Source organism: Halichoeres trimaculatus, unplaced genomic scaffold (genome assembly GCF_033239565.1).
Source record: "Halichoeres trimaculatus isolate MK-OKI-2021-1 unplaced genomic scaffold, fHalTri1.1 fHalTri1_scaffold_12, whole genome shotgun sequence".
NCBI classification, from domain to species: Eukaryota; Metazoa; Chordata; class Actinopteri; order Labriformes; family Labridae; genus Halichoeres; species Halichoeres trimaculatus.
In genome coordinates, this window is record NW_027437190.1 from 20958739 (window position 1) to 20985411 (window position 26673).

General features: G+C 39.5%; 1 protein-coding gene across 1 annotated transcript; it reads right to left on the minus strand.

Annotated features, from left to right (window-relative positions):
• Positions 1-273: 273 nt before the first annotated feature.
• On the minus strand, positions 274-9604 carry LOC141801097 (metalloreductase STEAP4-like). The gene is made up of 9 exons (XM_074684000.1): positions 9386-9604; positions 9183-9290; positions 6735-6805; positions 6207-6291; positions 2862-3140; positions 2673-2767; positions 2398-2557; positions 2115-2282; positions 274-537 (listed from the first exon to the last, which is right to left on the minus strand). The coding sequence occupies exons 1-9, from the start codon at positions 9602-9604 to the stop codon at positions 274-276; spliced, it is 1449 nt and encodes a 482-aa protein (XP_074540101.1).
• Positions 9605-26673: the final 17069 nt, after the last annotated feature.

The window sequence follows — 26673 nt, forward strand, 5'->3', positions numbered from 1 at the left end:
GTGGCAGTGTGGACTGATCAAAAGATGTAAACAACTCAGCACAAAGAAAGCTATTACATTTTTTTCCCCCTTTACCGTTTATTTATTCAAAATATTTTTGATTTTCTTTTACAAACAGCATATATTTCAGAAAAGTCAAAGAGCAAATATTGTCAATACTTTTGTTTAATTTATGGCTATTTACAAATAATGAATACCTCTTTGTTTAATTCCATCTATACTTTTAGAAATGTAAACAAATGTAAAGTTCAAAGATTTGTGATTTAGGAACGACTAAAGATTAGTTCCCTTGGTCATTACTGAGTCTTCCTGAGTCTGAGTCCTTTCCCAGCCTTGTCGGATGCGTGTTAGAGTTCGGTCCACACAGGGAAGGAGGAGCAGACATTTGAGCACCAACACCACAGAAGGCACAATCAGACAGAGCATGTAACCTGGAGGAGTATACCACTTGTAAGTAGAGGAGCGCAGGAACTTGTTCCAGCCGTAAATGTAGCCATGTGCTGTGCATATGAAGAGGGTCAGGTGGCCCAGCTTAGACTGAGGGGGGGAAATGAATATAAGAGTTAAAAAAGAAACATTCTTCTGAGGTTTAAAGAAAAATTTTCAGACCATATTCTGCAGAGAATTAGAGAATAACACTAATACCACTCTTAAGCCAGTGAATTAAATGTACAGGTACAGATTGCTAGTGGAAAATGAAGTTAACGCTTACAGGTACAAAGGTAATGGAATTTGCTTATCAGAAGCTAAAAGCTAACTAATTAACACATTATATCAGCAGCAGAATGTATGCCCTTAAATAAAATCTGTCATATACTTTACTCATAAACTCATAATGTTTTAGTTTCAATAAAGTGATTAGATTAGATTAGAACGATGATATATATGTTAGCTATTTAGCTAACTGGATTGGCTTGGCTCGCACTTTAGCTCTTGTAGTTTTCACGGTCACACACATCCCGATTAGTCCTTTAAATCAATGTTACTTTAAAATGATGTTAAAAATATAAGTTTGCTCCTTTAACTCAACGAGACAGAAAATGGAGGTGTAACATGGCAGTGCAGGGTTTACAGGTATGACACATAACAATCACCGAAACACCAACATCTGGTCTTATGTTAAAAATCTCTCTGATGCTAAGCTGACAGGCTTCGAAAGTTGTTGTTTTTTTTTTTTAGAAATATTTTTGCATTTCAGTTGAGTAACCTATACCATAAAACTGACTTTAGAGAAAAATTAAAAACATTTCATGCATCAGTTAGATTTTCAGCTGTCTTCCTCTCAAAGATATAATGCTATATGTTCTTTTCTCAATTCTAACATAAAGCTTACAATCACTAACCAATAACTGCTTTTGTAGCCAAGCTTGGTTACCATCAGTAATTTGGGTGGTGTTCTTTCATTTGTACTTTTAGTATTTTGCAGATGTTCTTGTTTCATAAAGTCAGTACAAACAGCACAGAAAAGAAGCATTCAAGTTAATGTATCATGCTAATACACTTTCTTATTAAGTTGATTTCCGAATTTAGAAAAGCAGGTAAAAAGGTAAAAAACCCTGATCCCTTCTCTAGTGTAAAGGTAAAGAAAAACATGTCAAGATTCATGAGGTCACTGTATTTTTGTAGACTTATTTTCACCAAATCCTGAAGATTACTTTGACCTTGGCCTGTATCTCAAAGCCTTTCCCTGTTTGTAGTCTATCTTTGGACTTGACCTTTACACAAATGGATCTATGACCTGTATTAACAATGCTCTCTCACAGGATCATACTAGGTATCATAATTCTTTTTAATGAATAACTTAACATTTAAAATCCTGGGCTAAAGGCAGCCAGGCTTTTGCTCCATGTGCCCCATCTATGCAGTTAGTTAACTAGGCCCCAGGGAGATCAGTGCCGATGACATATTGCTTTTACAACACTTAATAACTCTGGTGAAAACATGCACACTCCTAGAGATTACCTGAAAGGCCTTATAAGATGTTTTTTCCAGATAGTGAGCGCATGACTGATAACGGCATTACAGTACAGGCTTAAAGGTGAACATAAGCACTCACACCCACACTAAAACTAACACATGCACTCAAAGGACCATATATCCAACTGTGCTCTGACCTGAATGAAACTGAACTCTCTCCAGCTGAGAGTGCCTCCCACAGAGGGCAGCGATGTAAGTCCTAGCAGGACATAAAGAAAGAATCCCAGGATCCCCAGCACGTAGAATGAATCAGTGCCCCATGCCTCGGTGTTATCAAAGAAAAAAGGGGTGGTTTTATTGTTCACCTGAAGATGCAAGGACAAACACAGCAGTGTTAAAATTGAGACTCTTTGTCTTGGTAAAAGTTTAATGTTTTCAGGATTCTGGAAACCCTGCAGGATTTGAACTAGCCTGCTATACCTGTACTTCCTCCACCACCGTTGAGATTAGTTTGTGTCTGACAGCATAGCGAATGGGAATGATGAATGTATAGATGGCATGGAGAAAAGCTAAGCCCAGTGCAACCAGACCCATCTGCTTCCTGCACAGCATCCAGCGATCCAACCAATCAGGGAAGCGCCTGGAACATCCAAAAGTGAGCTTGCTACCTCATGCTACAGAAATGATACACCTTTTTTCCCAACAATAAATTGCACAGTATAAGTGAACATTTCTGTCCTAGTTCGCTGTCTGACCTGTACTTGGTGCCTCTGTAGAGCTGAAGGAAAGCAGCTATAACTCCAGGCAGGTAGCAAAGAGACAACATGACAAGAGACACAATTGGAAACACCTGAAAGATGAAGAGCAAACACAGAACGCATCATTTAAAAAGAAAATGAAACATCATCCTCAAGGGGATTAAAGAAAGGTAGCGCAGTTCTTACCTTGTTTGCCAGTGATATCATAATTCTGTAGGAGATGTTTTTGTCCTGTTCAACAGCGGCATAGATGACATCTCTTATGAGAAGATAGAAGAAGAAGAAGGCGATGAGGCCGATGGCAACGCCTAATGGCAGCCTCCATTCTTGAAACAGCCGTAGGGGGAAGTCCTCCAGCTCTCTGGCTGCAGACAGAGAGCCTCTATCCTGGACGGTGAGGCCTAGTTTTGTAGCCATCTCACCTACTGCCCTCTTCGCTTCAGCACTATCCCCGCACAGGTACACCTAGAGCACAATGGGATTATTTCATTTATTTATTTATCTTGTTATTTAACTGTCAGACAATTAAAATTTTCAATTATTTGCCATCCATGTAGTTGTGAGCAGTTAGCTGATGAAAGAAAATCAAGCTAAGATGCTCCTCTCTGTTCTTAAAGCTATACACGCTGTTGTTTCTGTAGCTACAACTGCTCCTGAACATCCTGGATCCTAGTTCCAGATCATCAAAGGTCTGCGTTACATTCTGGCTGTAGAGCACAGGCAACAGAAGGAGATGCAAGAATCCCCCTGACACCAACACTTGACTTTGATGAAGATTCCTCTGTGTGAAACATTAAATAGCTCTGGTGTCTTTTTTCTTTCCTGATTGGGCCAACTATCAACCAAGCTCACATAAACATTTCTTCTTTAAGCCACTTTTAAGTCTAAATTTTGGGCACAAGCTAGTGTTTACATTCGCACCTGTGGTGAAAAAAACTAACCATCATGTTACCATGTTCACTGTAAAGGAACATGACACCCAGTGTACACTGTGATTTATTCCACTGAATGAATAAAACATGAACATACATGCAGTGATGTCACCCGAACCCAATAATGGTGATTGTCATATTTGAAGTGCTGAACTCAACCAAACTTTCAATTGATTTCCTAGTTAAGAAAGTGCTGAGGCCAGCCCTAAACCTCCTGAGAATTATCCGTATCACACACCTGTCAATCAATTTGCTGCATCCTCAGTTAGCAAAATTGATGCATAAGTCTTAGATTTAACATAAGCAGGTTTATATTTATTATCACAAATCATCAGTCCCACTGTTGCTAATGTATATCAAGATTGTGACTTTTGTCTCTCTTCTTTAGGCACACAGCCAAAAACCCACTGGTTGGTGTGGACAGTTCTGTTCTCTCCCAAAGAGTTTTGGGGGTCTTAAACGCATTTGATAAGACAGAGTCATCAGTCTCTGCAAAGAAGGACTCAAACAAAATCTCCTCAGCAGCCAGAAGTACAGTCTGCTGTTTTTCTTCAGTCCTTTGTTCGGGGACCCAGTCAGACATTACACACTTTAAACGCTTACAGAGTGATTTCCGAGTATGTGGCTTCATTCTGGGCCAAGAGTAATTTTAGTGGGTTTCTTTTATTGTGAAAGCATTGCGTTGTTTTGTTGATGAACAACCATGTACAGCCCATTTGTGTTATTTTTAAGATCAGTAATTTATTTGAAAGAGCAGTTTTGGCATGTTTGTTGTTTCTGAGTTTTACTGCAATGAATTTGAGCTGCTTATCTTCCCCTCTTCTTTTTCTTCTTCTTCACTTTAAAATACAATGTTGATCAACTTAAAACATTATTTTTAATTAATTGTGACTAGACTTTATCTTCCTATGTTTTTGGTTATTAATTTGTTTTTTTGGTTACTAATTTCAAAGGTGTTGCCTTATCTTTATTAATTCAAATAATTTCTAATATTGACATCGATAAACATGATTATAAGCATTAGTATTTTAGTAAACAACCAAATTCACTACTATGTGCCACAACAACTCATATAAGAAGTTTGTAATATCTGCCTTATTGCTCCATCATGTTAGCAAACATCAGTCACAGACGGTTTAAGCATGTAGCACTGCTTCCCACCATATCTTAATCTGCAATTATGTAGTCTGGGGGACAATTATTTCACACACCAGGTGCACCTTTTCATCGAAAATAGATTTGAATAACTCAATAAATGTAATTCTTCGTGCTGATCCGCTCTTATTTTTCAGTTTCTCTTAATTTTTCGGCAATAATTGTTTGATGACTCACCAGCCCTGTTTGGAATATGCTGTGCATTGCTGTACTACGTACACCTACAGTGACTGTCTGCAGAATTATCCTGCTTTTTGTTGATCTCCGCATGGTCGTTATAGTCATTTCAAGAAGAAACCCTTGGAAATATATGAGTATGTAAAGACACATGCAAACTATATTTACATATGATGTTAAATACGTAATCCCATTTGGAGTCTTACCACGCTGAGGGTTATTACCACGTTCACAGCTCTGTGATAAGACGATTAAGCTGTTTGTAAAACATGTACAAAAGAAGAGAGATAAAGAGAGCTACAGAGAGGGCAAGAGAGGGAGAGAGCGCAGTTTGACAGGCGTACAGTGAAGGCAGCAGGATTGAGCAGTTTTCCCCCAGGTGTGTGTATAAGTGGACCCGGCAGCCAGCCATGTCTCCCCACATTACTGCACCAGTAACAGCAGGGGACGGCCGACAGACTAAATCTCCATCTGAATGTAAATGTGACAGAGGCACGGCCCTGCTGTGGATCTAATCAAATTGCCGGCCAGGGAATAGCACACACTTACAGCATGTGCTCATGTGTGGGATTGTACAGTACCTACACACAAACATTCAGACGCACTACACATGTTCTCCACTGCTACCTGTTTTCAAAGAAAATAGAGCACTGCAGTGTTATCTGTTCGTGTGTGTGTGTGTGTGTGTGTGAGTGTGTGTGTGTGTGTGTGTGTTTGGGGGTTGGGGGGTGTTTGAGTTGAAGAAGATTCGAGGCAGATTCAGGTTTGGTCTCCAGGGGTTTCAGCATGTTTGTGTTTCTCTTTGTAGCTGTGAAACGGAAGCTGCAATAAACACGGGTCTTTGTACTTTGTAACATCATAAAGTGTGTTTGTTTGTTTGTGTGTTTATACAAGAGCTGTCCTCATTTTTTTTTCTTTCACTGTTATGAAAAAAAAAGTCAAAATCAATCTTGTGCAGTGACACAAATGAAATCGATGGCTTTTCTAAACTTTGCATAGTAGATGATGAAGACTTCAGCCGTCTTTGATAACCAGTCTGACAGACGCTCATCCCATTGTATCCCAGGAAATGATAAAAGCAATTATTTTTCTAGTCTGAAGTCAGACGTGTCATTGAGAAAAGATCAAGTCTGTTAACTCCTCCTGTTACAGCTCTGTCTTTGTATGTTTGGTCTAGTCAAGCAAAGCCTTCAGAAGCTTCCTGCCTCTGTTTCCCTTTGATCCCTTTGACATCTTTTAACAGATTCTTCACTTTCAGCCCGCTCACCTGTTTTCCTGCCAGCAGTCCGTTCTGCAGAGCCCAGGCAGACAGCGTGTTAAGGCCTTTCACCACAGCGGCTCCAGGGACCAGTCTGCAGAACACACAGCAAGGACTTTTAGTTCAGCTATTGTTTCTGTCTTCAGACACGCAGACGGGAAAGTAAGGGTCTCCAAATGGTAAGAATTGATGTTACACTTCAGTTGAATAGACACACAGCAGGACATCCTGGCAAGGGAGCTGAAACCCCACAATTCTTTTTTCATTTCTCTCAGATTCAGTCAAGAGTCTTGATGTCTCATGCTCTAAGTGGCATTTAGGGGCACTTTCAAGAAAAAAAATATCCAGCATTTAGAAAAAGTGGCACCTACAGCTGAAAGATGGTTTGCTGAGATGGAACAAAGATTTTCTTTCTAGGTTACTGGCAAACTGAAAATTTCAAAACCATAGCGAAAAAGAAGCAGAAACTGTGTAAACTGTGCTATGAGTAGCTGTGTGTATATTTATGGGTGAGACGTTTCCACAGCTTTGTGTTACCTCTGCAGGTAGGCAGCATTGGCTTCTGGGTACATGCCTTTCTTCAGGTTGTTACTGAGGTCCACCAGCACCTTAAAACATCGACAGAGAGGGAGGACAAAAGGAGTCAGATCTGTCCAATTAGCACTTATCTTATCTCATTCTCATTTCTGTTCAAATAAAGAGAGGACGTTGATTAATTTAGGGATTTTGATAAAGATGTGAATGGAAACAGGTTTTTTTTTACCCTTGCTGAATATGCACACCATCAGGAAAATGCTTTACAAAGGAAGGCATTGATGTGAGCACGCACAATCTGTAAAGTCTTCACTAATTTGTTGTAAGTTGTTAAACTAAATTCCAATCATTGAATAATTGATTAGTCAAATTGAGCTGCCATTCGCAGGGAAATGAGGCTGTAAACTTTGAATTTTTTGTATTGTTTGAAAATAAGATGTGATGATGTCAGTGTGGGCTTTTGGAAAAACATTTTTAACCCTCCCTTCAACAAGTTAAAGAGTGGGCCTGACTTGTCAAAACTTTGATTCCAGAAAAAAGTGATTCAGATTAGATAATCCAAAGAATCCAGTTTGCTTTCATCAAGGGGGGCGCCAGAATCTACACCATCTGAAAGATCCTTTAAATGAAGCCTTCCCACACATGCGCTGCACTCTGAAAAAGTGCCTGACTTCATGTGGGTGGGCTGCATGTGTGAATACAAATGTTTTAATTTTCATTCGACTCTTCCTGCGGTCTTTTAAAAAGTTTAAAAAGGGGTCGATTTCATGTGCGAACCCAGTAGGTTTAAGTCAGGAGCTTTCTTAGCTGAAATGAGTGGGATGATGACGTTCATGCTGAGCAGATTTCCTCTGATTTACACTTTTCAGAGATTTTCCTCTTTTGACATGAATTTTTCTTTGACTGTTGAATTGGAAGTATAAAAACTCCCTTAAACATGACATTAACACAGAAACAGTCACTTTTACTGACAACTCTCTTCTTCCTCCTTTTGCTTGTGCATTATCAAAATAATGAAGACAAAGGTTTTTTTATTGTAACACAAATTCACAGCATTTAAACAGTAAATGTTTTTCTTCTATATCAACTATACTGTGTACATGTTAAACTGTACCTTTTTGTCCCTTTCCATTAAATAGTGCACCATAGTGAAATGTTTGTGAAATGTGCATAATCATGTGACGATGTTTGTTTGTATCATACCTCATCATCTTTAGCAGTTGTGTTTTCACCTTGTTTTTAATGATCTTAATCAGTGGAGCATTTTAAATTTAAAGAGCTTCTCTCATAGTTAATTAAGTTTTACAACCAACATATTCTCTAAAAAGCAATGAATCATCTTATCAGGAAAAGGGTTCAGAAGAGCAGGAACACAGAGTTTTAAGTTAATTTTAGTTAATTAAATACAAACAGCATTATGGGTGAAGGTATTTGGAAAGATTAGAAGTAATCACAATTTTTATTTTAAATGATGGTCCTCTTCACCCTTAATAATAGATATAGAATTAAATGATAATAATAATAATAATAATAATAATAATAATAATAATAATAATAATAATAATAATAATAATAATAATAACAATAATAATATAAAAACCTAATAGATGCCAAAAAAGTGCTACAGTCACATTTGGAAGATTCAACAGCTTTGCTTATTTCAGGCAACACAACTCATCCTGGGAAAAGGAGTGTAAATGTTGTTCATACCATGTCTACTGTGTTATTTTTCTTGTATTGAGACCTATTAAAAAATATTTTAAAAAGTGCTCATGCATTTCTTTCGTCACAAATAACCACAGATCTGATTGGTTGCATCTTAAATTGAAAACAGTTTGTGGTAATTGCACTTTAGAATAGTTTTTAAGCCAAAGTTAATTCTTACCGATACCTCGATTTTGTAATCAGATGAAATCAGTGATGACCTTTCTGATCATGACTTTTTAAATGCCGCTACCGTGGTTGAAACAATGACTTGGAAGTGGGAGAGAGAGCCACAAAGTGTTTCATCCACTGAGATAGCTCCAAATATCAGAGGGTTTCAAAAAATGAATGCATTAACTTCTGACATTCATAACATTACTAACCGGTACACACTAATATGTGTACTTAAAAGCAATCAGTGAACCTTAGACAAATGTCTGTTCTCTACAATCCTGTAAAAATGATGAGTATTAACTCAGTTTTGGTGTAATATTCAGAAAAGGGAGAAAAATCAACCAACGTTAACTTAATAAGAAGCAGGTGATCACTGACTGTATGTCAATTAACAACTTACTCCATTAACCCTGTTCCACGCTTTAATGTTTATATAAAGATTAAAACTTATTAGAGGATTTGAAAATGTATTTTATTTGTTTTTTTTTTCCAAATGAAACATTTGTAATTCATTTCATTTAAGTAGTTGTTTATATCTACTCTTGTTGTGCACTGTTAGTGACCTGAACTCACCTTTCCCTTCAGGTGAGGAGCCATAGTCTCCAGGAATCCATAGTGCTCTCTGTGAACACAGATAAAGATCAAGCAGGCTGATTGGGCTGCCGTTTCATGGCTCATCACCTGAAAAACACATCCACAACATTAGGACCCAAACACACTCTTTTTTTGTCACATTTTGACCAATCCAAAATGCAGTGTTCAACCATGTGTCGTACCTGAGCTCCCTCGGGCAGGGGGCCACAGCTGTGAGGTCTGCGGCTGCCATACACCACCCTGTATCCAGACTGGAGCAGACGCAGGCCCAGAGAACGCCCCAAGTCTCCCGTCCCAAATATGCACAGCAGCTCAGGCTCAGGGACAGCTGCTGCTCCCAGGGGACGCATTGACATGCTCTCTGGCTCCATCTCCTCGCTCATGCTGCTCCCCACTGTCATGCTCACACGCTGAATCTAGATGCTCGCTGTTCCCTGCTGTGTAGTTATATCTCTCTGGAATCTGACCTGTAGACCGTCTATCTGTCCTCGTGAGTGTGTAAGATGTGTGATTTTTAACCCTTTCCACCCACTGTAGGTGTTTTTGTTTTCACACAACACCTTATCACCTGCTGATTGCACCCTAATAAACATCTGAAATCACATGTGCAGGAGTGTGCAAGCATGCATGATGTAACTTGATAGTACATTTCACAATGTGAGTAATCACTCCACCCAACTATCCAAGAGTATTTATATCTTTTTATCTCTTTTATGTTTTTATAATTGCTTCTGTCCAGAGATGAATTGATAACGCAGGACTGTAAAATGTTAGTCACTCGTTTGGGCAACCATGTCTGCTATATGGACGTATAACATTAACCTCAGTTTCACATTTTGTAACATTTTATTGCTTTTGAGAAACTCAGCCTGCTTTGAAGGTGAAATCTAGTTCACCAGGATTTGACTTTCACATTTGACAGAAAGAAAAAAAATCTTATTCTGCTGCTTTCCAGGGCTTGCCTTTTTTTTTTTTTTTTCGTTCTATTTCTTCTGTTTCTACGCTAGACATGGTGCCATGTGGGAGATCCTGGCCCACAGATTCATTATCATTTCAAAACCCACTGTTCCAACCAAACGACTGCGGAGAGAATTTGTGCAAATTTAGTGTTCATGTCCCCATGGCTAAAACATCTGCAAAGTTGTGACACGAACAGACTCAACAGAGCAGAAATGAAGCTCAAATGGAAATGCTTTGTGTGAGGCTTTTTCTTTTGTATGAATGCAGTTTTTCACAGTGGTTTGTGTGTGTGTGTGTGTGTGTGTGTGTGTGTGTGTGTGTGTGTGTGTGTGTGTGTGTGTGTGTGTGTGTGTGTGTGTGTGTGTGTGCGTGTGTTTGCATGAGTGTGTATGTGGGTCAGGATGATCAGAGCTGCGCAGAGACTCAGCTGTGATCTGTAGGATCAGCAGCACCCAGGGAGTTGGCCCCGCAGACAGAGAGAGTACCTGGCTGTAGAAATGACACATAGCATCACATCAACTTTAGCGACTATTTGCACAAAAATACGCTCCTTACCATAAAAGCAGCCTCATTGAAATCACAATGTGCGCATACATAGCCAGCAATATTTATGGCAGAGTAGCAGCGCGTTACCCCAGGAGCTTTTACAGTCAAGTCCATAACTAAAGCATTAATGTCTACCTGGGGGGATATCGGAGGAAAATGAGAAATCATTTTATGCCTAACCTTTAAGGCATCCATTCACTTGTGGCACTGTTAGAATAGACCTGATAGCAGATCCACTTCGATGACTCATTTACTAGCTTTGCCTTCGGGATATTGCTCTCTTTTTCCTCTCCTCCTCTTCTCCTCTCTCTTTCCTTCTCCTACAGCATCTGGCTTTTGCTCTTTGTTTTACTCTCAGTACTTTCTCTTTTGACTTTACTCTCTGTTTCAAATATTCTCTAAATTAAGAAACTACTGAGTGATGCAGCTACACTAAAGTAAAGCCATCAAAGGCTTAGGTAAATTTAAACTCACCTTCTCTGCACTGAAGACATCAACCTTCAATAAACACATACAGGGTGGGCCAGAGAGATTTACCCATCGTAAATCTCTATTTTGTTTGCTTACCTTTTGTCCGAGAAACTTAAAATTTTGGACAGTTTCTCTTAAAAGGCATAGCTTTTGATGCATCTGAGTTCATTTGTTTTCTCCTAATGATTGTTGAGTATGGCATCGAAGGGAAACCAGATTGTGGCCTTGAAGGAGGCTGGACTGACAACAATGCAAATCATGAAAAAGGTAAATGTTTGTCTTAAGACTGTCTACAATGTCATGAGACGATACAAGGAGTCTGGCAATATCACTAGCAAGCCAATCCTTGGAAAAAAACATTCAGTCCGGACCAAAAGGGTTGTTGAGATGGTGAGGAAGAAAAGCCAAAGGAATCCTCGCAGGGGCATGAAGGCAACAGCAAAGGAAGTGAACATCTCAAGAACTTCACCGAGAAGAATCGTCAAACAGGATCTCGGACTGAAAGCACTAAAAATGCAACACAGACAACTGATTTCAGCTGCTTCTAAAAAAAAATAAATAAATAAAAAAAAACGGCTTAGCAGGGGGAAAATGATGCTGCAGGAGATCCAGAGTGCCACAGACAAAGTCCTGGTCTGGTCTGATGAGAAGATCTTCACAGTTCAGGCAGTGGTCAATTCCCAGAATGACAGGGTTTATGCACATAGTGCACAGCACCTGCCAGAAGGCTGCAAAGCTCATTTTTGTCGTCAGCAGCCAGCTGGAGTCATGGTGTGGGCTGCTGTTGCATCTGATGGCTAAAAGTCTCCATAGGTCTTCATTCAGGAGGGTGTGAAAGTGAACAGCCAGGTGTACCTTCAAATGCCTGAAGAAAAAGTGTTGTCTTGGAGCACCAGTGCGTTTGGAAACCAGTATGTCTTCACACAAGATGGTGCACCAGCTCACACATCCAATGTCGCACAGGCCTTGTGCAAGCAGCACTTTCCTGGCTTCTGGGACAAGGACATGTGGCCTACGTCAAGTCTGGACATCAATCTAATGGACTTTGTAATCTGGTCTATCCTGGAGAGGGAGGTCCAAAGAGTATCTCACAGCAGTGTCACCGCTTTGAAGACAGCTCTGATGAAGTCATGGTAAAAACCTGATGCAGAGACAGTGCAGCACTCATGCCAGGCAGTGCCAGATCATCTCCAGGCTATGATAAAGGCAAAGGGTGCCGATATTGAGATGTAAATCTTTTTGGTGACAGAGAATAAAGTATAGAAGCTGTGTTCAATGTTTGTTATGTTTGTCTGCAAGCATTTTTGGATAGTGCGGAAAAAACAATGGGTAAATCTTTCTGGCCCACCCTGTACATCGAGTTGAAGGCCCCACAGGATGCTTCCTGGAAACCCAAACCAACTGCAAATTAAGACTCTCACCAGAACTGAGTGGTTAAAACCTGTGGTTATTGAAACAGCTTCATGAGTGAACCAGAACAACACAAGAAGTCCGACTGAAGCACTGTCTCTATTTACAGCACATCAGACTCAACTTTGGCCTTAAAGGGTTTATCCTGTCACATTTCTGAAGTGGAAAAGGGCTTGAAGAGGCAGTCAGCAGTGTTTGTCTTTAGTATTTGCAACCTCTATCACCTGCAAACCCTAGTTGTGAGGTTGCAATTTGGAACATGCAAGAAAAGCAACCTTTGCCCACAGCAATGAAACAAGTTAGTGTGCAGATACACTGAGCATTTAAAATGCAGCTCAGTGAAGGACGAAAATTTGAGGAATCTTGTGCTTTAATTTCCACAATAAGCTGTGAAGACCATTTTTCCCTTTTAAATGTGTTGAGGGTACCATTAGCAAACTGGATACACATTTATCAGATGTGGGGAAACACAAGCTCTAATTTGAAAAAGATTTTAACCTCCTGAAAAGCCCTGCAATTATACAGTCTCCACCAACTCTAGAGGGAACTAATTCGCTCGTCTTTTGGTGGCTTCATTTTGTTGAACATTTGTAAGTGACATTTGAGGCCATTAAGGTTTGTTGAAAGATGAAGCATGTTTATACACAGGGAAAAAGACTGACAGGTGCACGCTCTCATGGTCGAGACCGAACAAAACATATCCATCTCAAAACAACCTCTAAAATTCAAGCAGGAGAATGTTAGGTATATGTCAAGACTCTCTGCTCTTCATCAATAACTTGATGATAATAGATATTGATGTTGACATCAGCTTATTGTCTTATGGAGATTAATAATTAGAAGGGCAGTGCATTCATTATTTGTTGCTGTCTACAGATGGGGTTCTGAATGAAGGTTGACGTGGTGTGTTGTGAAGAGAGGAGTGCACTTTGAAGCTGTAGCAAGCTAGTAAATTAAATCCACATAAGAGCCGTATTATGCAAGAGATAGATGTGTTTATTGATGCTCGAGAGCAAACGAACACTTCATAAGAAGACAGGTAAAGCTCCTTTTTCTTTCCATGGTCCCGGGGCCTCCAGCATTTGTTACTGCCTGTCAGAAAAGATTGATGGTAGAAGTTTTTACAAAAATATATGGCTGATTAATCACCACTGTCTTGATTTATAAATCTTTTGGACATATTTCAGGAGCTCAAGTTTGTTGTTCTTTCCTGTATATGCTTCATAAAGGGCTTCATATATGAGTGTAACTGTACAGCATATGACTCATCACAACGTGCCAACCTTAGTGTGTCCCTTGGACCTGAGTATTCAAAATTGTTGTCTGGCTTGCAATCAACTGCTGCAGTTTATTTCTTGATTAGGGGTCATCCATATATCTGCTGTGATTCACACTCTCCATAGTGCCCTGTCAGCCTTTGTGGTGCTGTTGACTGTTGATCAGAGATCAGATGGTAGAATGAGACAATTCCTTGCTCAATTGTCCTGTGTTTAAAAGTGATGGTGGCCTTTGAGGGCAAGAAGCTCCTCTGATGCATGATAAGTTCTCCATACACAGTCAAACACTATCAGAAAAAATGATTTGGAATATTCTTTTTCTTCCAAACAGTGCATTTTGAGCACACACTCTCTACATACCAAAACATATCATTACCTTCGCCAAGGAGGGTAAGTTTTTGGTAGAGTTTGTCTGTTTGTTAAAGGTATAATTGGTAGTTTGATTTAGATACACTTTTTTTATCCTGGTTAAAATGATCTATATTTTCCGATGGCAAGCAATACATGATGTGTTCTTAAATAAGAGTGAATAATATCTGCTATCTACAGCAGGAGAAAACCCAGGAAAACATCAGCCAGTCACATTGATTAAGATCCAATCTATTAAACCAATCAAATCCCGTCCTGTTGTTTTGCCTTCCTCCTGCTCGTACATTTCACCGACTCGCACTGCCCCTGACTCAACGCGTGTTCCTGAGTTTAGCGGTGTACAGGTTGGCACTCAGCAGAAGAATGGCAGAGAAACTACGCATACCCGATTGCTGGCAACCGCTCCTCCAGCTAAACAGAACAAGTAAAGAAATACAGAGGCTTTCTTTTCTTTTTCTGTACCCCTGCCTCTAACTACTGCCCCTCTCACTCGACCTCGGGGCCTGTCCCCTCTGAACCAATGAGGTACTTGGCTCTGGGCTGTAATCTGGATCAGAGTCTAATAAACTCACCACAGGGGCTCTGACAAGCAAAAAAAAAGTGATATTTGGTAATTCCTAGAGAAAATGTACATGTACTATTTGTATTATAGCTATACTCCTGATATTGTGTCACAAGTAAAAGTGGATAATGCTAACATGACAGTTGAGAGTACTAACAAAAGTCCTGTGTTTTTACTGTTTTTTTAGCTTTACGTTTTCATGTTTTGGTGTTTCCTTACCTCTAAATGAGACATGACTCGACGCAGTGCAGAACTTAATGATGTGCTGAGTCCATCCTTCAGTCATTCGCAATCATAGTCGCGAATCAGCAGCGCTCGTGCATGTTAGCGGGGGCGTTGTTTTGGAGGAGCTCCAAGGGGAGGGGGAGGAGGGGCTAGGCGGAGTCCTGACGAGATGCTACATTCAAATTCATGCTAGTTTTTCAGGACTGCCAACCCAGCTTTTAACAGCACAACTCAAAAAGTAACAAACGGATCTAGATGAAATTTCCAGGAAATGTTCAAAATGGGGTAAGGATGAAATGATTAAAATTTGGAGGTGACCCAGATCACTGGCTGGATCCAGGATTTTTTTAAAGGCTTGCTTTGCAAAACAATGAAGGACAAGGTCACGATAATTTCCGACAGATGTAGAAGTACGATCCACATCCTGGCAATATTCTGGATACTTAGATCTGGAATATGAGATATGTACTGGACCATCATAATTTTCAACACTGTCAGGTAACAAATTATTGTACAAACCTGCAACTAACACCAAATTGTTGCAGACAGTCTGCTGAAAGGAAGTATAACATTAAAGTAGGACTTAAGTGTTGCATCACAATCACAATAAGCCTGGCAGAGGTCTGTGCTCTCTGAATGCTTTTCTAGTTCTTACTAGTTTCTATGCTATGGTAGGAAGACAACAGTGCAAAATGACATTCAAGAGTATTATCTCCCATAGTTTAAAAAAGGCTTGATCCAAGTTAACAAAAACAGAATGATTTTTACATTCAGGTGATATAAACTTATTCAAACTTACTTATGAATGTTTCATTCCAATACAACGTCTAGTCAGCTAAATGCTGGTACATACTACACAGAGTACCTTTTATGATAAAACAGTGAACTTGCTGAACATAAAAGCAAATTCAATAAGTTTAAAGATGCTAAATGTCAGAATTTAATGAAAGGGACTGAGATGATTTTCCTGTTCCACATTTAAAGAGAGAGCGAGCTTATTTTTCAATAAGAGACAAAAACTATTACAGCAGATTTTATTAGAACTTTGACTGTAATCTAATGCTGAACATGGCCAAAAACGAATCCAAACAAACTTTGACTGATGCAGGTTGTTGAGGGCGGTGTTCTCCCTTGAACAAGGCATTGCTTGAGGGGCAGAATCCAGAGAAAAATATTTACCAGCTCTCCCTCATTTCACAAGCTGTCTGTAGTCAGACAGTGTGCAGTTCAAAATGTGTTTCCACATATAGAAGTACACACACACACACACACACACACACACACACACACACACACACACACACACACACACACACACACACACACACACACACACACACACACACACACACCTATGTTCAATGCCTAAATCCTAGTAGGTTTCTGAGTCAACAGAGGATTTGCACCCTGGTGAAAACGCTCATCCCTAAACATCTGGCGACATTTCACAGTGATGCACTCTGGGATGCGTTTACATCAAACACATGCTGAACTGCCGTTTCAGAAATGCCAGGGTGGGGTTACTCAGGTGAGAAACATTGCCTAAATTGTGTCACTACTGAGCTGGATGAGTCTGCAGTGCATCACCAAAAAGTATGCATGTAACAGCAAACATTAAACTTTCAGTCTGTGAGCTCAAAAGACACAAATGAAGGATTTAAATTTGAAACTCTCACTGACTGAGAATACTGCACTGAACTGCTGTGGTTCTGTGGTTTAATTCCCAAGGGGGAATATTTTGAAGCTTCCAGCTGTTTTCAGCTGTCAGATGGCTCCCAGAATCATATGAGGAATGGTTATTAAAGACAGTTTTGCTACACAGTGCGCATATTACATGCATCTCGTGCTGTGACAATTACCAGAGAATATCCCACAGGATGGATGAGTTCTGCCAAATTTCTGTCATCTTACGGCTACTTCAGTAATGCTTTAAGTATGAAGTTCAGCCTCAGGTTCTGACTGAGCTCAGGTTTTGAAGTTGTCGAAAACAAGAGTGAAAGAAAGGTAGGAAGACACAGAGAAAGATACTGTATATACAACGAGACACAAAGACGGGAACAGAAAGAGAGAAGAGCAGAGAGAGAATAAGACCCAGAAAGACAGGAGGAGAGATGCAACTTAGGAAATCAGAAACGGTGCCTCAGTAGAACAAAGCCGCTTGTTAAACCCAGAGTTTCCCAAAAGTATTCCCAGAAATATTCTATAAATATTCCATTACCGACTTTCCAGACAGACACGCTTGGGATGTTCATTATGAATCACTTAGAAAAGGTTTAGGGAGAAGCAGAAACAGTTTGGATGAAAGCGTAACCTATATTCTCTCAAAGTTTGTCTTTGATGAAACTGCTGCTTTGAGGCTGATTGAATAAATGAAAAGTTCACATGCATAAGCACACACATATATGTGTGTTAATATATGTTAAATACATGCAAAAGTATTTCTCATTTTCTGGAACTTGTTTTGTTTGTCTAACTTTCCTTCACTGTGCATGCTTGCAAACAAACTGTATGTTTTTGTGAGTTCAAACCCAATGTTCTCATTTATTTATATTTCACGTTATCACCATCTCTTTAGCAGCCCCAGATGCCGTACTGAAAACATCTCTGAACTCTGAGCCTCTTCCTCTATCTCTGCTTTAACAGAATGAGTGTTGACTGCATGTTTGAAGTTTGGGATCTTATCTGGCAGCCGAAATCAGAGGCAGGGAGGAGCTGCATGAAACTGCAGATTTACAGATTTTCCTCTTTTGTCAGACACACATCCCTGCAGAATGTCGTGGCCTTGCTTTTTTTCTTTCTTTCTTTTTACAGAATGCAGCCCTTTTAACAACAGAGGCGACTATGGGGCTTTGAAAACACCTCCAAAGACAAAGCTTGCATGGTTGTCTCATCCTCTCCTTGGAAAACAAGCTTTGATAATCTCTCTAACTCCTTCCTTCCCCCCATGCACTCTGTGTCACTTTCCCTGTGATCTTAGATAGAGGAAACTGAACAGAGCCATTTGGGTTGCCATGCTGTGATAGTTCAGATTGAAATCTCTAATGTATCTCTGTCATTCTCTATAATCATATCTTTGACAAACAGCTGCGCTCTGCAAATAGCATGTATCCACACGGCTGCTCCTCGGTGGCTGCAGGGAAATCTGCAGCCCATTATGTGGCTGAAATAGGCCTAAAGAATTTTTCGCCTCATCTCCTCTTCCATACCTCCAGTCGGGTGAAAGAGCTGACAAGGTAGGAAACAGCTGACACAAAAAGTATAGTTCTATGAGGATGAAAACCTCATACTCATCAGAGATGCAATTTCCCTTACAGCAGGCAGGCTGAGAGGAGAAGAGTGGTCAAAGCAGCGTGCAATTTGCACACATTTAACAACTATTATGTTGATAAGTAGTGGTTGTGTAAATTATTCTGTGTATGTACATTTTTAAACTGAATGTGGGATTTACAGAGGGAGGATGCTTTTTTCCTGTCTTAAATACCTTCATGGAAACGATGTCTGAACAAGGCTGTGAGCTAAGACACATCTTTAAGGGAAAACAAGAATAATGAGCCTGCTGGAGGCCTCTTTGATCGGTAGCCTTGCATCTTAGTTGTACCGAAGCCACATCTGTGGAGTCTGGTTCTCTCTCTGTTTGTTCAGTTGGACCACTTAATTTATATTAAAAGCGATATTTTTTAACATCATATTCATCCTTCATGGTCTGCGTTTAATGAATTCAGATTCAGTGATGAACTGTCAAGAGGTTTTTATTTTAGGTAGATGAGTCCACTATTCTCCTGCTTTAACGCCACTGCATTCAGATACACATTTGCTGGAAATGATGCTGCATAACAGTTCAGAGTTACAGCCTTAATGTTTCCTGTTAATGGTCTTCATATCATGCCAGATCTGTATAGAGTTATTGCTAATGCAAACACAGCTTCCTTTCATCACTTAGTTACATTACAGGAGCTTGAAGTGGAAACAATGGGTGGATTTAATTACCAAGTTGCAACAGGAAATACATTTGTCACCATTTCTGTCACACTTTAAACAATCATGCATCTGCAACAAAAAAACATTCATCTCAATTCATCTTTAAGAGATGTTGTTTTGCTTTTTAACAGAAAAAAAGGAAAGTAAGAAAAGAAGCTACTGGAAGTTATCAAAAGCAAAGCTTGTTGGTGAAAGTGAACACACCCACTGCTGACTATAGAGAAACTCCTTGTACTGTCATTTTGTGCTGAACTAGAAGAGACAACATAAAAATATAAATGAGCACAAAAGGTCTGTTAAGAATAATTTGACCCTTGTACAGTTTATGTATTCAGTATGATCACTTTACCACTTAACCTTTTCATGTATTTGACTTCATGTAAACCCTATTCTAATCCTGTCATGTAATCATGCTTGCGATTATTATCTACTAGCTCCTGCTTCTTCTGACACTTACACAGCACGCACCAACATGCCTTAGACATTTCTTAAGCACATGCCATATATACTGATTCATCTGACCTCTGTATCTGACCTCGGTGTGGAGACTGTCTTTCGACTTCTTATCTGTTGAGGGACACCTTCCATGCCAGCTCAGACTGGCTCATTCCAAGACAGTGAGGTACGAGGGTTAACACACACACACATACACTTCTTGACTCTCTCATAAATACCAAGAGCACATAACACTTTTAAGTTTTCAGCATCCAGCATTTTGTTGACATGTTGTAAGCTCCGGCGCTGTATTAAAGCTCAACTTTTTGCTTCAGTCATCTCATGACCATTTTTCCTTTTGACATATGTCAGGTTGTGGTAAGAACCATCAAAGTTATACTGAGCTCTCAGAATTGCGAAGGGACAAAATCCTGACAAGGTCCCCAAACCAGAGGCCAGACTAAGTCTCTGATTAAGGATAACAATTTATTAAAATCACAAAATGGAAAATCAAGAGGAACTGAAGCAAATACCTCAGGGGGATAGGGAGGCCAAAACAATGGGCAGAAAATCTTCTTGTGAAATCCTTAATTACTCTACATAAAACAAATTGAACCAGCAGACCTTTATCAATTCTCACTTCCTAACCTGAATTAAAAATAGTAATACAAAAGAACACAGCAAGCCATTCTTCCTGCTTCACCTTTACAGCAAGGCTTTAACAATTACCAGAATCTCACACAGCTACTGTAACAACACGCTCCATCGAAAGATCAACTGACCCCTACTGAAACATTCTCATTATTGAGTCTCATCGCTCCATTTCATTCTGTATTTGTGATTGTCTTTTTGAAACCCCTTTCTAAACCAGATGATACATCTAGGGATGTTCGATACCACTTTTTATGCAGACTGATACCAGAACGAGTACTCCTTCTTGAGTACTCACCGATACCGAGTACCGATACTACTAGCACTTTTGATACATAAAATTTCAATTCACAGTGACAGATCATTTTGATCAAAGACAGCACAGCCACTCTGCCATTAAGTCCAAATATAACACAAACAACTCTCTCAGAGTTTAGAATTTTTTTGATAAATATTGAAAAGATATATGTTAAAAGAACACAATAAAACTAACAACTGGCAGAGTTGAAGTATTTTTTAAAGTAAACTGAAGTGCAAAATAAAAAAAGTTTAACTGTTAACTCTCCCTGGTTCATTCATATTGTCTGAAAAGGACCTGGCGCACATTTGCAGTAGTGCTGCACGATTATCGCAATCGCAATCGCAATGTCAGCACATGCAATTCCGATTTTTCTCCATGATAACCAAGCAAGTCTGTAGACTCATCATGACACAACTTTTATTATTAAATCGCAAGCACAATCGCAATCACAATATTGTCCACCTAATCGCAAATCGCACCTTTTACCCAAATCGTGCAGCACTAATTTGCAGTATTGTGAAACCACAGCAATTAGCAGCATCTAATGGCGAGGAGGACTTGCTTGACGTAAGATTTTTTTGCCTAGAGTATCTGCTGCTAGTATCTGCAGCCCTCTCGAGTACCGGTACCTTGAAAAAAGGCTGGTATCGGTCCAATACCGATACCTGGTATCGGTATCAGGACATCCCTAGATACATCTCAAGGTATTTATCCTGATAAATAAATTTAAATATAGGTTAATTACATTTTCAGATACTGACAGTGAGCTAATAAAACAGGACTTGCTGTTAGTAAGGTTAAACACTCCTTTTAGGAATCTTTATCTTTTAATCCTGATACCAAGTACATTTTTGCAGAAGTAACAAAGCTATTGACACGTTTGGGAGAGGACCCAAAAGCAGACGAGTTTTATGGAGCACAGCAAAAGGTCCAAATTATAGCACAATAACCAAACAAAGAACATGACAATTCTCTCATTTGCCGCTTCCTCTTTGATAAGATACTACAGATACTGCAAACCCAGAGAGACATGGGGCCACTTTTCAAAATGTAATATGTTTTTCAAAACCTGTTAGCTTTCATCAGAACACAGCCAGTACCTGGCACCTTTGAACATGTTTGTGTTTGATAATCACAGGTATGACTTCTATACTAGTGTCCATCTTGAACTCACTGTAACCATAAAGCAAAACTCTCTGGATTAGTACTCACAGCATAATATTTGAGCAACTCTTCAAGCTCTCCTGTGGTTTTTACCATTTGTAGTGTAGGCATCAGTGAAAGAATAATAAAAGATTACATATTTATTTTTATAACAGCACAGACATTGATGTTATGTTCATTTCACCTTCTCTAGTATGTTAAAAATATATTTTCAGGAGTTAATGGTGCCAAGCAAAAATCACAATCCACAGACTTCAAACTGCTGTATGCTTTGTTGTCACATAAAGTGTAAAGTGAGCTGAAAAGAAAGGAACATCCTGCATTTCCTGCTGTGGTTACTTGGTGCCATCCCAGTGTTTCTACAAAACAAAGTTTGATAGTAAACCACACAGGATTTCAACACGAAACCTTGAGAAATGTTCAAGAAGAGAAGAAGTCTTTATTCCTTTTTTACTGACAGCCGTCTACATGTGGCTATCTCTCTGCCTGCCTGTTCTTCTGACTGTCAATTCTTCTGGTTGCCTGTCTATCTCTGTGTAAAACAGATGATGTGGTTATTCAGAAAAAATGACTTTCAAGGGTTTTCTGAATTGAAACACATTGTGATGTTAATGTAAGGTCTTTGTTACCTACATCTCTGGGTAATTGCAAAAAAAAAGAGGAAAAAATGAGAGAAAAAAACTCATCCTATTCGTAGTAATGCAGAGCTATTCAGCATTTTCATTTCTCTGGCTTTCCTGTAAAAAATACACCCATACATCCTGTCAGCACTGATAAGACACACCAGCTCCTGCTTTGTTATGAAGGTTTTAATAGAGAAAGAGAATTATTCATTGTCTTCTACAGTACACTAATCTGTTAGGTCTGTAAAACGCACTTGTGTTTGTGATTCTATTATGTTCCATTGTGCTGAACATTCCCACGCTTTCATTCAACACTGTGTTCCCAAACAGCAGATGGTTTGCTAGCAGCGATAAGAAGCAGACATTTAGCAGATAAATGAATAAATAAAAATGAAGATTGGGTGTAATATGCAATATTAATACACTGCCAGGCTGTTATAAAAGAAACCAGCAGTGTTTCCTTCTATTGTTTTCTTTGTGTGTGGATTTAGATGTTTGTGTGTAATGAAGGTTAGCTCAGGTGTCATTCTTCATTGTGAGACCTTTCACATGTTCTTCAGACTTCCCTTCACATATTTATGGACACCTGGTAAGGCTTCTGTAATTTTCTTCTATGTGTGCAGTAGTGGGAAATCTATGTCAACTGTTTTTGTAAAAGCTTGTATACCTTTTTAAAGTTGTTACAGTTTCAGTATGCTTGGTTAAATGGTTTGGAGGGGGTTTCAGACATGTGTCCACTGACAGCATCTGAGAGCTTGCAATGCGTGTTTTAGATACAAAACCAATGTTGTCCAACCAATGTTTTGCCTGTCACTGAACTTTCAGATTAAAAAAAAAAATGCTTTTTCAACAGAGGTAGTTTTAGTTCTTTAGGAACTCCTCTTTAAGAAACTAAATTATTTTTCTGCAAATGATTGTGGTCTGCATTTGAACAACAGCCTAAGGTCCTATAAAGATTATATAAAAATCAGGCCAGTGACATATGGAGGAGCAATACAAGTAAATGTGCTACATCAGACCATCAGAAGGCAGTGGGAAAAGACAAATACCGTCCACAGTATGATGTTGTAAAAGGCTAAAGACTGGCTGGAAATGTGAAGCGTAACAGTACAGTTATCCTGTTAGCAAAGAGGAGATTCAGCTTATGCCATTTTTTATGATGCATTCACACTTTTATGGTGAAAGAAAATAAATGTTAAGGAGTTATTAAATCAAGTGAATCATTGTTGAGTGTAACGTTTTTTTGGACAGCTCCTGAAATTAAACCCCCGCAGGTACTCTGTCAATCAGAGAAACAACCTGCTCTAGACTTGCTGTTTGTGAGATGACGTGATTTCTATCAATTTATCAATTGTTTGATAAAAAATTTCTCCTAAATGAAATAATGTTTTGGGAGGGGCAAGAAATAGGAAGAAAGAATATCCGAGCACATACCCAAAATGTGTAATGCAAACACAAATACTGGTGAAAATTTTAGAGGGGAATTGAGCATTAATGATGTGTGTATAGTGTATAGTATGAAGTGTGTGTCTGTTTTTGTGTGTATGAAGGTTTGTAGTGTGTGTCATGAGGCAGCATATGTGATTGTAAGTTGGGGAGAGAAATGCAGCACCTGCAAACCAGCAAACCTGAAACAGCATGTGTCTGCAAGAACAGGTTAGAATCCCACTCTGCATAAAATGTAACCTTGTATGTTAGTCTGAGGTGTGTGTGTGTGTGTGTGTGTGTGTGTGTGTGTGTGTGTGTGTGTGTGTGTGTGTGTGTGTGTGTGTGTGTGTGTGTGTGTGTGTGTGTGTGTGTGTGTGGGAGGGGGAGAGATACACAGTGCTGTTTTTGACAGTGGGAAAAGGAGATTGTCTGCAGAGAATATATTTATAAAGATGCTCATCACATTTGTTTTCATACTATTTTACCATCGACTCTGTTTCCTCAAAGTTTCTGCGATAAAAAATCTTTGTCTAATTTTCTCAACTGATGGAATCAAACTCATTTCGAAGGGCAGCGATGGAAAGTGAACAGAGAAAGAACGAGGGACAGACATGCAGTTCTGATTTGTACCAGATGCGTTTGCATTTAAACCTCAATGTGAGTGAAAGCGAGAGACAGGAAGAGAGAAAGGAGAGACAGTTTGTAAAGTATGCACAGCAGGTTAATTGCTGTGTGACCAGGCTGAGAGCAGTAAACTCTGACCTGCCAGGGGTCAGCAGGACCCTTTCTGATTGGCTTGCAGTTGAGAAAATGTATAATTACTCTGATACCCTTGCCAGTGACCTTCATATACAACATTGGAGGTGTGCATGTGGAGACACGGGCAGACAAACTGAGGAATTCAGTCCAGAGTTGAAATATTAAGCCAAATTATAAAACAGTGACAGTCTTCACTAATTTAGCTGCTACAGGGGCGTACAAATCTATATTTAGGGAATTCAACAAATACCCCTATCGGAGGCATAATAAATGCACTAATACACAGATTTTGTGCTGAATATAGAAGAAAACCATAGTTCAAATTTGTATACTTAAAGGTCACATATTATGCTCTTTTTCTGCAGTTTAATATGGATCATATGTCTTCATGAAATGGTCGTAACATGTTTTGGTCCAAAAAGCCAATAAATCAAGCACAGCAGCATTGTTTCCAGGCTCTCATAGCCCCTCTGTTCAGAATGCTCTGATTTAGTGGGCGTGACCTTCATATGTGAATGAGCCACCGCTGATACCGCCTCGCTCTTTGGCGTCGCTGAGAGAGGTGCCACAAATTCCGAGTGCACAATGTTTAGAAAACAGCAAAGCTCGTTTACTGTAACATTACAGGCTAAAACAACAGGCTAACCGCAGCTACAGTTAGCATCCCAAAGCTAACACAGAGACAGGGGAGACACTGAGGAAAAGCTCTTACATCTGCTCCACAGCACAGAGCATTTAAATACACACATTTCCAGGGTGCAAGGTTTGTTGGCAGATAGTTGGCTATTTGCTAGCCCTCTGTTGTACTGTCCAAAGTTGGAAATGCAGTCGGCCGTGAAGTGACTAGCACACACATGCACAGTTTTACTGAGTGTAGCTGGCACATTACCTTGATAAATGAACTCTAGCCACTTAGTCTTGTCTTCTTCCAAGATGGGAAGCTTGCGCATGGAACTATGTGGCTGTTTACCACCAAAAAGAAAGCAGTGATGGCTGCTGGAGCAGCTGTGGGGAAGGGAGTGGGTGAGGAGGGAGTTCTGGGGTATCTGCTCCGGTGGACCAATCAGGTCAGACTTGCTCCTGAGTGGTCAATAAAGGGAATCGCTGACGTTGGGAAATCCCCAAAATCCAAACAGCTCGTTTTAGGTCAAGATTTTACATTCATAAGCACTACTAAGTGCAGGTTTTGTCATTAAATATCACATTTTGTGGGCTGGGAGGAAAGCCAAAGACCCACAAATTTCACTAAAAGACTTAATAAAGTGATTTTTGCATAATATGGGACCTTTAAATAAAAAATATCCACAATATGAGTCTTTGTTCGTCTATGTGAGGAATACCTCAGTATCTTGTCAATTTTATTACATAATCCTGATTGCTGAAACCTGAAAGGGACTAGTCATGGAAGTATGTGATAACAAGGTTTTAAAACAGCCTACACCCTGAATTTATAGTAATGACTGGGCTTGAAACATGTCACCAAGCATAAGTCACAACATGGCTCCTATACAGTACTTTGACAACATTATCAGTTTATATAAGTATTGCTTACTACTGACTTTGTCACATTTTTTTCATAATATCACAAAATATACCTGGCTATTGTTCTGTGTTAACTGCCCACTTTGTTCTCTCCCTTGAGTCTGTTCTTTAGTTTAGGTTATTATCTTAATCCATCCTCATATTTTTTCTATGATAAATATTTATGTTGTTTCACAAAATTTTACTCTGAGTAAACATATTGGTTACATTCCATCATGTGAACACAGTTACCTCCACTCCAAGTGAAATGCAGTTTAACTAATTTGCATGCGTGACAAGTTATGCTAACTTACGTGCTGTAACTCTAATTCATCTCTGTAGTAGCTGGAGAAGGCTGCAGTGTTTATATGGAGATTTTTTCAAAGTCTTTGCCTGGCATGGTTACAGTATGTTAAGTTTTCATGCGATGCACAATGTTGCATTTCTGTGTACTTGTATATTTTTCCCTTGTGAGACAGGAGCCAGAGCAGGCTCCAATATTTACATGGAGATTGTGTCTCTCTGTCTGTGTCTGTTCCAGAATAAAGGTAGAGAATCCTGGTGTCACAGCATCATCTTTCCACTCACATCACTAGACAGGAGCTCTCTGGTTCCCTGGTTACATAAAGTGAGTGGGTTCTTGAAGCAGTCTTACCAGCTACAACCCCCCAAGTTTTACCCATAGACTTAAAAAAAAAAATGGACATCATCTTGCTTGGCTCAAAGTGAGGTCGCCACAAAAAACTGCTCCCCCTGGTGACTGGCTGCATTATAGGTCAAAAAAATCAAA